This window comes from Pteropus medius, unplaced genomic scaffold (genome assembly GCF_902729225.1).
Source record: "Pteropus medius unplaced genomic scaffold, Ma_sr-lr_union100, whole genome shotgun sequence".
NCBI classification, from domain to species: domain Eukaryota; kingdom Metazoa; phylum Chordata; class Mammalia; order Chiroptera; family Pteropodidae; genus Pteropus; species Pteropus medius.
In genome coordinates this window covers 14,260,469-14,273,817 of record NW_024349803.1, presented here as the reverse complement: position 1 = coordinate 14,273,817, position 13,349 = coordinate 14,260,469, and the positions used below count along the sequence as shown (strand labels likewise).

Here is a 13,349-nt window from a genome sequence, read left to right as displayed (position 1 = left end):
TCCCTCCCAAAATATGTTGGTGTCCTAACCCCTAGTTATATTATTTGTAAGAAGAGTCTTTGCAGATGTAATCAAGTTAAAATGAGGTCATTCTGGTTTAGGTGAGCCCTAATCCAATGGCCATTGTCCTTAAAAGACAGAAATTTGGACAGAAACCCATGGGAGAAGGCACTGTGAAGACAGAGGCAGAGACAGGAGCGATGGATATCAAGATTGCCTGTAACACCAGAAGCTGAGACAAGGAACTACCCTTCCCTAGAGCCTCCAGAGAATGTGGCCCGATGACACCTGGATTTCAGACTTGTAATATCCGGAAGTGTGAGAATAAATTTGTTAGAAGCCACCGAGGTTGTGGTAATTTGTTGTGGCAGCCTGAGGAAACTAATATAATTTACTCATCTAACCCTCACCACCACCCTAGGAGGTAGGAAATATTACTGTCCCTATATTCTAGACACAATTTCAAGTGTGTCTAGGTGAAGAGCCAGGCTTTCAGCCTGGACCACCTAGATCCCAGCTCATGTTCTTGACCAGGAAACCGAATGTCCTCCTGCTGCTTGGATAAAATAACAGCCCTTTCTAAGTTTGCAAGTTGATAGAAAAACTTGGGTGCCCACTAGAATGGCTATAATAAATAAAACAGATAATAACAAGTACTGAGGAGGGTGTGGGGAAATCTGAAACCTCAAACATTGCTGTTGGGAATGTAAAATGGCATAACCACTTTGGAAAACACTCTGGTACTTTCTCAAATGGTTAAATAGTTGCCACATGACCCAGCAATGACATTCCTAGGCAAACACACAAAAGAAATGAAAACATATATCCACACAAACACCTGTACATGAATGTTCACAGTGGCATTATTCATAAGAGCTAAAAAGTGAAAATAATTCAAATACTACTCAGTCAATTGATGAACAAATAATATATGGTATAGACATACAATAGGATATTATTCAGCCATAAAAAAGAACGGTGTTTAATATGCCACATCGTGGATGAACCTCAAAAACATTGTGTACAAAAAGGGTAGATTTATAAAGACAGAAAAGGGAATCAGTGGCTGTCTGGGGCTGAGGCTTGGAATAAGAATTCACTGTAAGTAAGAAATCTAACCAGGGGGCAAATGCGTTCTAAAACTGATTTATGGCGATGGTTACACCACTCAGTAAAGTTATTTAAAATCGTTGAATTGTGTATTTGAAATGGATGAACTGATGATAAGTAAATTTTTAGGTTTTAGGACCTATATAGCTCAAGAACTGGCCACTGTAGACTGTTTTGTTATTTTAAAACAGAGTGATGACACCATTTAGCTTTTCTAAAGTTTTCAAGGATAAAGTGCTTCATTTTATTTATCTGAACTTCAGGTGCATAAAAATGCTACAACGACTTAGAGCAGAAATGACCATGGGGCCAGGACCAAAACATTTTATTTGTACAGAGGCGAGGAAGCCACGTCCCCCTTTCTTCGGAGCCTCTGAGAGGTTGATTTAGGAACCAATTAAGTAATGACAGCTTTTCTCCCTCATCCTGACATCACTGTCACCTGAGCCTGGTGGCAATGACTCCTCACTCGGCAATTCCAGCCACCCCAGCTGGAGTTCCTCAGCCACCTAGGGCAGCCCACAGCTCCATTCTTTGCCTAAGGACCAGATCCGAAGAGGCACCATGGTGTAGGGGGCGGCTGAAGCAGGGCCACCTGACAGCTCTCTCTCAGGACACGCTTTCAAACAGCCTTGCAGGGGATGCAAGCCCTTCTCCTGTCACCGGTGACTCTTCTTTTGGGAGATTCTGAAGGCTTGAGTCAGGCCCATTCATTCTTTACTTGAACTGGGTGACAGGATGACATATCAGCCTAGCTTTCCAGAATGGACTTCATCTTATTCCAGGATAGTGAGATGAAGTAGCCCTTGGCAGAAACCAGGCAGGGCAATAGATTCCATCTTTTCTCGGTCCCCTCCCAGTCAAGATTTCAGGCCCATCTTGGCCATCATCTCCTCATAGACTGTCCACGCCATGGCTGCCATCAGAGTCCTGCGGAGGGCCCGGGGGACACCGCCCTGGAAGAAGCCACGCAGCCCATAGTCCTATGAGGAAAATGAACGGTAAAACTCAGTTAATTATCAATACAATTACACACCTGGCACAAGAGTGAGGCTCTCTCTCTGTTAGCTCATTTTTGAGTCTTAGTTTTTAGACTTTCACAAATAATGTCAAAACTGTGACTAATGGGTCCAAAGAGACAATGACCTTTAAAAAAGCATTTTTTTTTTTTTTGGCATAATTGCTAAGCTTTATCTTTTTTAGGCTTGCTCTATCCAGGTGAGTTTCTTAGCTAAAGATCTTCATACAGGGTTGCCGTGTACAGGTGTACAGTGCACAGAAGCACCAGGCTCCAAGTGGCAGATGAAATCCAGACCAAGGCCGTCCACTTGCCGAGCCCTGGGCCCTGCCTCCAGGCTGAAGTAAAAAGGTATCTTTTTGAAAATTTGTCTGCCCAGAGGGAGTGTTTCTATTTTGTAATTCACTCTATGTTCCTGGTGGCCATATATAAGAATTAAAGACAAAACATTGCTTGTTCCTCCCTCAAAACCTGGATTAATCTGTTCATTCCTATTGTTATCATTCCTGCCATTTTCATATATACTGAAGAATATATTTTCAAACTTTATGATTTGAGGTATAGAGAAGAAATCTGGCAATGGAAGCAGAGTGAGAAATCTAATCAGATTCACAAATATTTGTTTATATATAGGGTGAGACAGATTACTTGATGCATATGCTACATGTTTCCTCTGCTCCATAGTACAGAAAAATCTAAAGACTTGGGTGATAAATTTACCATGAATAAGAATACACAGTGAGTGATAACAGTACAAGTTTCCAAAGGACCAGCTCAATTGGCTTTTAAGTAGAACCTGAGTGCATTTTACATCACTGTCCTCTTTATTTTCAATAATATCATTTGTATGAAAATAAACCCTAAAAAAAAAATAATGTGTTTGTGGTTTTTTTCTGACTACATTTCCTCCTGTAGAAACCAGGTAGGCGATTACTTGATGAGATTACTAGGTCCTCCCAGACCAGCAGATGAGAATCATCTTAGCAGTGATTCTCAACCTTGGGAATGCACTGGAACTACTGGGGGACTTAAAATACTGATACCCCAGTTTCACCCCCCAGAGATTCTGATATAATCTGCCTAGGTTATGACCCATGAATAGGAATTTTTAAAAGCTTCCCAGGTGATTCTAGAGGGTGAGAGCCTTAACCACAATGAGAACAAATATTTGCTCTATCGCCTTACTTTGAAGATGAATGTCACTGCTTGGCTAATCCACTGAAATTTCACTGGAGAGAGCTGCATGTGAGTTTTGATAACATCTGCAGGCTGAGTTACCAGTGAGGCCAGAATACCAGCAAATATCCCACAGCTGAAATTTACAACAGGAATAAGGGCTGCATCCAATTGGTCTGAAATAGGACAAAGGCAACATTCGGTTATAAATGAATCTCACATTCATCAAATAAATGTCAATGCCAAGTTGCCCACTAATTCTTCCCAAAAGCCAGAAGGGTCTGGATTCAAAGAACGTTAAGAATTAAAAAATGAAAGGTATAACTCATAAATGTAGATGGAATAATTAAGTTAAAAAATTAACCTTTTTACAACCATCATCATAATTGATTCAAGCAAGAATCAATGACTGATGCTAAAACATATGGATGAAAAGAGCAAGATGCTTTATATGGATTTATACAGATTTAAAGTATCTCTCCCAGAGATACCTACCAATTACAAAAAATAAAAATAAAAATAAAAAATGCTATCATACCAAAGTGATAAAAAGTTTAGCAGCACCCACAATGGGTCAAACTGATGCCATGAGCTTCTTGAAGTAAGGCACTGGGGATATAATATCTTATATGGTTCTCTTACTAAAAATGTATAAATGAATCTAGTCACCAGGAAACATCAGAAACTGCCAGGCTGAGGTTATAAAACTGGTCTATGCTCTTGAGAATAAAAAATAAAAATTGCTACAAAATATACTATTGGGACAATTGGAGAAATTAAAATTATAGATTGGACTATGGAGTAAAGAATTGTAGCTATATTAAATATCCTAATTTGATAAGATAGTTCCATGAGGTTGTCTTTGTCCTCAGGAAACACACTGAGGTAGTTAGGAGTAAAGGGGCATCATGTGTGCAATGCATTCTTAAACAATGAGACACACAGAAAGAAAATAATAAAGGGCTATAGTTATTTGTATTATCCTTGTGGCTTTTTTTTTTGTAAGTTTAAAATGATTTCTAAATACTAAAACAACTTTTAAAGATGGATTGAGAAATTAAAAATGTATATCCAAGTTTCCTTATTGCCTTAATTTTCTACAGCAAAATAAGGCTGTGCCCTGCATCGTCGCCTCCTGGTGTCTGAGGAGAAGCGGTACATCTTCCAAAGCATCCCAACTGCAGCTGATCGCCACTGTCATGATGCTGGCATTTCAGATTTCCCAATCGTTAAATGATCTTGGTTGAGATTCTTTGCTCAAATTATCCATAGATGCCTTATTGAATGTAGGTTCATTCTACAGGACGCGTTTCTATCCATATCTGGCTCTGCTGGGGTGGATGTTCACTGCCCATTGATCTGCCCATGTCTTGTCCAACATGAGATTATTGGTAGGGTGGGCCTGCCAGAATGCCCGAGGGTTAGCACCTCTCTCTCCACCTGAATAGAGGGCTCAAAACCACATTAACTGGGAATACAGTAAGGGAGGTGAAAATAATATTTTTCTTTCAGTTCCTAATCCACTGGCATTTTCCCAATTTGTTGGGTAAGAATCACAACAAGTGCCTCTTGAGAAATACTGACTCTCAGGCCTTACCCCAAAGCTTCTAATTTCGGAGGCCTTGGGTGGGACCCAGAAATCTTAAGATCAGGCAAATTTGGGAAGTAATGTTGCAGGACCAATGTAAAAGTGCTTTATTCCACCCCCATCCTCGACTCCAAGATTAAAGCACTATCAGTACTCTGCCATAATAGGCTATAAACTCGAAAGGGACCATGTCTGCCGTGTCTGCCCCTGCATCCCAGCACTGGCCTCTGCCTGCCACAATGCTCAGGCTCAGTTCCTCAAACTCTAGGAATCTGGAACTGCTAAGAGCAACAAATAGTCTCATGTCACCAAGAAAATTGTGAGAATGTGTCCTGGGGATATCTCTTCCCCACCCGACCTTCCTTTATCCGTACCAGGGGGCATGATGCTTTTGGTCTGATTGTAAAACATCAGGTAGATTCCAGAAAAGGGTGCATCTCGAAGGAGTGTCACTGTCAGGCCACTGAAGAGGCCCCGGTGCCCCTCGCTGCGATAGATGGTCCTCAGGGCTGCATAGACGCTCGCGTAGCCATACCTCCCGCTCTGCAAAGGAAGCACAGAACCGGTGACTGGCACGGCGGCCCTGGGTTTGAGCACTGAACCAAGCCGACTTCAGGGCAGATGGCAGTACCAGGGCACCGGGGGCTCTCGTTCACACGTGGTTTGGCCTGCCTGCACAAATGGGTTCTCGGACCACATCGGCCACCATGTTAGAGTATAAATCCAGAGATGACATCAGTGGCCACCTGACACAAGAGCCCAGTGCTTCTGTTTACCCAGCCAGCAGTCAAACTCACCTCGTAACGTGTCTTGATCACAGTGATGGGCAACATGCAGACCCCTGCAACTGAGCGAGAGCCCACCCCCAGTATGACTGACTCCATGGCCGTGGGGGGGTGGCCGCGCAGCAAGTACTGCTTCAGAGAGTAGAGAGTGCCAAAGTAGATGCCAACGCCAGGGACACACCTCACAATGGACTGTGAAAAAGTCAGAAGAAAGAAATAAAACATCCGCAATGTAAGATCCTATCTTAGCTGGGTTTTCCCAAAAGAAGGGCCAGGATTTGCATGCAAGTAATTGACTTAGGTGTGGAGGGAAAAGCAAGCAGCAGGAGAGCGAGGGGGACGGGAGGGAAGGCAGCCACTGAAGGGTGTGTTATGTAACCAGTTACTGCCATGGGCAACTTAATCCCTTCGGGGAACTCTGGGCGTCAGTGTAGGAAATGCCTCAGAGTCATCCCTCTACCTGAGGAGGGGCGTGAGGTCTGAACACCAGCTCTCAGCTTTCACTGGTTACTGGCTACGGAGGGGTTGGGTGAGCAGTAATTCCTAGCACTTCTAAAGTGAGCCTCCTAAGGCCAGAAAAAACCTTTAGGCAAAGAAATGCAGGTGCAGAGGTCTCAGCCCACTTGCCCGGAGGGTAGGGACGAGGAGATGCGGACAGGAAGGGCGCCAGCTGTGTGTGCCCTAGAGACTGTGCATCGCACTAGGGCACAGGAATGGACACCCCCGCCCCAGCCCTCGGAGTTAGCAACAGTCTGAGAGGCGGGCAGAAGACCGCGAAGTCCTCCTACCGCTTCCCACGCTCACATTTGCTTAAAGGAGAGGAGGATACTTGAGGCAGATGAGAAATGGCTCGATATTAAAGGAGAAGGTGCAAGAGAAGCTCCAAGAGGCAGCTTACAGGAGACATCCCTTTCCAAAGGCCCAAAAGACTCTCCGTGCGGACCACCTGCAGCAGCAGCGCCAACATCCCTACGCGTCTGGCCCTAAGGGCAGACAAAATAAAGGAGGGGAAGAAACAGTGTCCTAGACCACAACATAAAAGAATACCCTGCTCAAGGACTTCTCTGCATGGACTCTTTTCTAGAGCCCTTAAGAATCTCTATAATGTTTCCTGGAATCTTGGAGGGGCTGTGTGTTCATGACTTGACGTTTACACAATTATCCGCCCATTCATACTACAAGCAATAGGATAACCTTCCATTTTACATCTTTCTGTTTTACATATATTTTGTATACTTCCCACAGTGCTGAACCCAATATGGGGGCACAAGAGACAATACTTACATTATTTCCAGAAAACCACCCACTATTCGTACCAGGCAGCACAGTTATGCCATTATTGGCTGGCACAATAAAACGCAAATGTCACTGAGGCAGACCCCAGGAAGCTGCTCAGGGAAGGACCCCGTTTAATTAACAAGAAAAGTCAAACACAAAAAATATTCACAGAAAAGAATATGCACAAAACCCAATGAAAGTTAGGCATGCCTGTTTCTCTTAGCGCATCCAACAGAATGAAAGTTGACTTAACTGAGTAAAGATACCCCTGTGTCTGTGAGAAGTTGCTGAAACCACTTCTTCAGTGAAGCTGGGGAAGCAGACCTTACCCAGGGGCCGAGGGCTGGAGAGTTTGCAGGCGCGTTTTGAGGAGATCCAGGGGCTGGAAAAGGAGGGTAGAGCAGGTCCCACTGATGGAGCCACACAGGAAAGCTTTCATCGCCGGATGCAACTGCAAGATAAGAGAACACCTATCAGCAGCTCTGCCACAGCAAGCCTCACCTCTGTAAGGCTGGCTCTCTTGGAAACTCACCTTGTGTTATCTTCACACTTTAGAGAAGGGAGAAGGCGTAGCCAGGAATGAACAGTGCTGGGATGCTGTCGAGAACATAGCACACTGCAAGAGGTAGCGCTGGGACCTAGTACTGATACGACTTTGCTCCTACTGAGCAACATATCTATTTTTATCTGTGAATTATGCCACCAACCACGCCTCCCTATTTGTCCTGACAATAAAAGTTATTGGCCATCTACCTTCGTATAAGCAAAATCAATTGAACACAGTGTTTAACTGAACTGGTTTCCAGGTTCCCACAGCTACAGAACCTACAGCTATTTACAGGACCAAGGCAAAGGAAATGAAAACCTTAAGCTCAGCCACAATTACAACATGTGCCATTTCCGGTAAAACCTATGAATTTCCTTAACTGAAAACTTTCCCTTTATCTAACACCTACCCAGCTTGCTGGGACCTAAGCAGCTCAGAGAGGGCACCACAGACCAGTGGCCACTCTTGGGTTTGCTGGCTCCTCTTTAAGCCAGGACAGTCACACACACTGGCGGATCCAGACACCACCCTGATGGGCAGGACTCCCTCCCAGACTAAACGTCCTTCCCCCAGGCAGAGCCCTCACAGCAGGCCCCAGGATCCAGCCTCCAGCACATGAGGCCCTGAAAAGGCACTTTAAAAAAATCCAGTTAGGAAAGAAAGCCCTCTTCTCCAAAGGAAGCCCCTGGCAAGCTCCATCCAAAAAGATCTTCTCTCCCCTTATTATTTTTCAAAAAAAATTTCCCCTCATTATTTTTAAATGAATGGCATACTGTTGTCCTAAAACACTATTAAGACGAATATGAAGTTGCCTGTATACACATAACATAGCCAAAATGTTTGTAATCCACGGTATTTATTTTCGAGAAGAGGGATCATTCCATATTCCACCAAATGAACAAGTCTCAAATTATAACTAGAATTACTTAAAAGACTGTTAGAGAAAGGACTAGATAAGTTCAGACAGTAAACGCTGGAGCTTATAACCAGGTTCAAATAGCTTGTAAAATTACCAGAGTGGTAGAACTGCTAAGACAACAAGAGAAACCGAGCAAAATGCGCCCGCTCAGTCAACAGTTCACACACTGGCTTCTTCAATCCACACTGCTGCTCACACATATTCCCATGAGGTTTGTGTATCTCGGCCTCGTCGTACACTCTGTGGCATCAATGAGCCATTCTTCCCTGCATACTCAGCCTCTTCCTTCCACTGGCATCTTCTCCCTTGCCTGGAAATAAGCTTGAAAGCCCCCCTATCTTTCGAGCTGCGTCTTGGCCAGTCACTCCTCGGCACTCCCCTCCCCACCCCCCTTTGCCACCCAGCTCACGCTTCTCCACTGAAGCTGCCCTCTGTGCTCCCCAAGGACCTGCCACATCCCAGGACCCCTTTCCCATCCTTACGCTTCTCTTACTTGGCCTCTGTGGTGCATTTGAAATGGCTGACCGCCTCGCCACTCACTTTTGGGGTTCTCTCTCCTCCGGCTGCCTTTCGAGGTCTCCTTCCCTCTGCCTGCCTGCAGATGTTGCTGTTCCTCTTATCTCCTCCGGCTACAGCCTCTCTGGGCAACCTCACCCTACCCACACCCACCCCTCACGCACACGTGCCGGCAACTCCCACCCACATCCATCGCCAGCCCCTGCAGCCCCTCTCCAGACTGCTATTCCCATGCCTCCCCCACCTCCCACGGACACACACACATCCCAAACTCAACACCTGAAATGGAAACTCAGTCAGCACTTCTGCACACGCCCGCCCCTCCTCCGATCCAGTGGGAAATCTGGGAGATGCGTAAGACTCCTCAGTCTGTCTATCTAGTGCTTCATGACCAAGTCCTGCTGGTGATAACTTCAAGTCTTCCCAGAGCCGGCCCCCCAACAATCCATCCTAGTGGCCTCTTCAGCAGTCTGCAGCCTCCCTCCACTGTGCTCCCAGCAGGACTGGGGGAGGCCTCTCTACACACTCCTCAAAACCTCATAACACTATTAAGAGCTAGGTATTTAAACCCATTTTACAGATGATATGAGATCTCACAGAGGTCACAAATGTGCCATAAGTCACAGGGTTTGAAGCCATTGGCCAGGACTCAAAGTTCATGTTCTTTTCACCACACCCCGAATCTGGAGTGAAAACTCAGGACACTTCAAAGCTGCTCGGCAGTGGTCTCCTGCAGACGCCCCAGGCTCCTCGAGATGCTGCTTTCCTCAAGGTTCAGGGATTTCCTCCCCCTTCTCTCCCTGAACCCGCTCTCGCGCCCCTTCACCCACTGCCAGGGCTTCAGGCCCCGCCCTCCTCTCCACACTGGAACCTCTCTCCAGAGCTCCTGACCCTTGTATCCACTCACACAGATGTCCCACAGGCACGTTGGACATTTCCAAACCTGAACTCATCTCTCTCCCTCACCCCCAATCTGCTCCTCCTCCAAGAGTCCCATCCCAGCGAATGCCCTGTCATTTATCTAGCCAGCTGTCCCAGCCAGAAACCTGGGCGGTACCCCTGACTCAGCCTCTAATGCACTTTCTCATTCTACCTCCTAAAAGTTCTCAAATTTACCCCTGTCACCCTAGCTCAGAGCCCCATTATCCTGGGTGACTGCCACCACCTCATCTCTTTGATTCCTTTAATCCAGGAGACCCCAACTCCTGGGCCAAGGACAGGTATGGGTCTTTGGCCTGTTAGGAAATGGGCCACGGAGCAGGAGGTGAACCATGGGCGAGCAAAGCTTTATGTGTATCTGCAGCCGCTCCCCAGCACTAGGATCACCGCCTCAGCTCCACCTGAGATCATCAGGCATTAGATTCCCATAGGAGCACCAGTCCCTGGTGCCACAAAGGTTGGGGGACACTGCTTTAATCCATTCTCTACCCTGAAGCCAGAGTCATCTTTTAAAACTGTGATCTGACCACACTGCTTCCAGGTACAAATACCTTCAGTGAGATACTTGAATTAAAACTTAAAAACAAAACAATACCCTTTAATTGTTTCATGTTCTTCCCAGGATAAAGTCCAGACTGCTAACTTCCAAGGCCTTTCATGAATCACCATGGCCCTGCCTTATCTTCTAGGTCTGTGCTCTCAGCCTCCGTCTTACATGCTCAGGGATTTTAATGGACTCTCCTCTTCATCCCTTGAAAACTCTGCCCTACCTCCTCCCACGTCTAATTAATCCTCCAGGGCTTCTGCTTAGACCTTACCAGCTCTGGGAAAACCCGCCCTCAGTGCTTCCACCACACCTGAGCCCATCTCCCTTATGACTGAGGGTCCAGGACAGGAGAGGCCACAACTCCTGCTTATGGAGTTCATGGTGGTATCTCGAGTACTGACCACGAAGCCCGGTGCACAGTAGGTGCTCAACTGTCAAGAATGAATCAATCAGCTAACAGGAAATCAACACATGGCTCTCCCTTGACCACAAACCCACAGGTTAAAGCTGGGGGGCCCTGTATGCCCCATCCCCCTGGCTCCCTGCAGCCCTTTGCTCTAGCAAGGCTACAGGAATGACCTGTAGGTACAGCTTCTGAGCAGTTCTCCCAGGTGCTGCTTCCCCAATGCTCATAAGTATCATTATGAAATTTGTTTTGCTGCTCTTTGCTCTGCTCGCTCTGCGCTCTCTCGCGCTCGCTCTCGCTCTCTCTCTCTCTCTCTCTCTCTCTCTCTCTCTCTCGCTCACACACACACCCTCCTCCATTGTAGGAACCATCTTCTTTGTCTTTATTTTCACTGTGTAGTGCTTAAACATAATAGTGGCTCAACAAATATTTTCTGAGCAAATTACTAGTGTCCACACTTTTTAAACTTTATAATTTTCCAGGTCCATTAGCACACAGCAAATGCTAAATATGTACTATGTCAATGTAAGAATGTCCAAACCCGTATAGAATTTTTATAAGAATTTATTTGGGCCAAATGGACGACAACTGCCAGGAAACGAGATTTCAGATGCTCTGGAGAATGACAGTTTTGTGCTTTATTTTCTGCATTTGGAATTCAGTAAGGAAGTTAGGAAGATTACATGAAGATGGGAGAGAGCAAGGTGGGAATTGGATTACAGGAGAGTCAACAAGATTGTGTTCTCTCTTGAAGGTGGTCATTTCAAAGGTGTGCTAACCTAGATACACAAAAACAATGGGTAGGGCTTGCTTAAGTCAAAGATAAAACTTTTACTAAAAAAAGTTCATATGCTTGGTGCATGACTGACTACCTACCATGACCTGCCCAGTTAGGAATTTATGATCAGAGCACCCTGTGAGGTTATTTTCCATAGAACCCCTTTTTTCGTCCACAACTAGCAGTATAGATTAACCTCTCATTGTTAAAAAAAAAAAAAAGCGATATAATTGTTCAAAATTACACTTTTCATTTCGATAATCTTAAAACATTGTCAGTGGTGAATAGCACATCTTTTGTGGCATAGTAGATTTTCTAAAGAGCCCAAGGTAAATATTTAAGGTAAATAAAATGAAACCAGCTTTTTTGAGGGGTGGGTGGGGCAAAGACAACCAAACAATACTACACAGGTATACAAAGACAATAACTAGCACTTCAATAGTTAGCAAACAGCTTCTCCAAGCAATTCCTACGTTCCTTTAAAAAAATAAATTGTAAATCCAATTCAGATCTCGAGACCAGAGCTGGAGGACCCAGAAAGAGACCACGGTAAGCACGTTTTCAAAGACGTAAACGTAAATCTGCCATCGCCTTTTATTACGGGGGAAAAAAAAAAAACCCGCACCCCCATCCACTGCGAACGGGACTCCAAAGCAATACTTCAGAGGGAGAGGGCCCGGGGCCGCAGGCCGAAGGCCCCCCCAGGCCAAGGCCAGGCCGCACTCTCGCCTCCACCCACTATCAGCGGCAACACAGCGCCGCCGTCCTCAGGGACGTCCCCGCCCAGCCCCGCCTTCATCCATGGTGGCCCGGCGACAGCCAATCCAGACGCGTCGCAGCCCCGCCCACTGCACCTGACTCCCCGCAGGCTGCCGCTGGCGATCCGAAGGTGACCACTCTCCCCGCTCCGAGCGATCCCAGCTTCCTCGGTCTGGCGACATCACCGGGCCTGGAGATGGCCCAGGTATCTAGACGCCCAGGAGTCTTCTCTGTTACTTAAGGCATCCAACTCTAAGCAACGCCCAGCAGCGATCGCATCTCTTTCTCGGCCTCGCGGGCACATTTCCCCGAAACCCTCCAAGGCCCCGGCAATTCCGCCCATCTCTAACGGATACCACTGCGGCAGCGCGACCTTTGCTCTGCCGTCCCAAGCGAAGGATGCGCTGCGATCCTCTCCTCCCTCTTCCCCGTCATCTGTCCCAACCAGTCCCCAACTCTGCGCGTCTGGGGCGCGAAAAAGGCTCCCCCCGGGCCGCCTCCCCGAGCCGGCGGCCTGGAATCCTGCCTTCCCGTCCCCGCAGTTTACCATAAGCGTTTCCACCCTGTCTCCGACATCTTGGGGTTGCAGCAGCGCGGCGGGGCGTGACTTCTGAATCATTGCAGGAGGCCTGCGAGCGCACTAAGAGCTCGGGCCCGGCCCCGGCAACCTCGGAAGAGAAGACAACGCGATGGCTGTAGCCGGGCGACGCCTTCCAAGCCGGGGCTCTCCACCGTCTGTGCCCGCTGGTGACTGGGACCTGCGCGTCCCGGGGCTGCGAGTGCACCGCCCGCGCGTGGCTCGGGGGTGCCGCACGATCCTGCGCCCGGGAACGACTTGCGGCTCTTCACCCGCTCGGCGGACACCGCGGCTCAGCCGTCCGGCTCATCCTGCGCGGCCGCAAGCTTCAGGACCTGAAGCGATTAGGCTGAGTGGAGCCGGGGGTGGAGAAAGCCGAAGGAACTGGATAGAACTGTGTGAATTA

At 47.1% G+C, this 13,349-nt stretch overlaps 1 protein-coding gene across 2 annotated transcripts; it reads right to left on the bottom strand.

Annotated features, from left to right (window-relative positions):
• Positions 1–958: 958 nt before the first annotated feature.
• Positions 959–13,349, bottom strand: SLC25A38 (solute carrier family 25 member 38). Of its 2 annotated transcripts, XM_039837377.1 has the most exons (7): positions 12,914–13,344; positions 7,285–7,406; positions 6,576–6,660; positions 5,690–5,869; positions 5,267–5,435; positions 3,314–3,480; positions 959–2,093 (listed from the first exon to the last, which is right to left on the bottom strand). In XM_039837377.1, the coding sequence occupies exons 1-7, from the start codon at positions 12,983–12,985 to the stop codon at positions 1,971–1,973; spliced, it is 918 nt and encodes a 305-aa protein (XP_039693311.1). In that variant the 5' UTR covers positions 12,986–13,344; the 3' UTR covers positions 959–1,970. The 2 variants fall into 2 exon arrangements, with proteins under 2 accessions (XP_039693311.1, XP_039693312.1); XM_039837378.1 differs by lacking the exon at positions 3,314–3,480 and having other exon boundaries at positions 2,005–2,093; positions 12,914–13,349.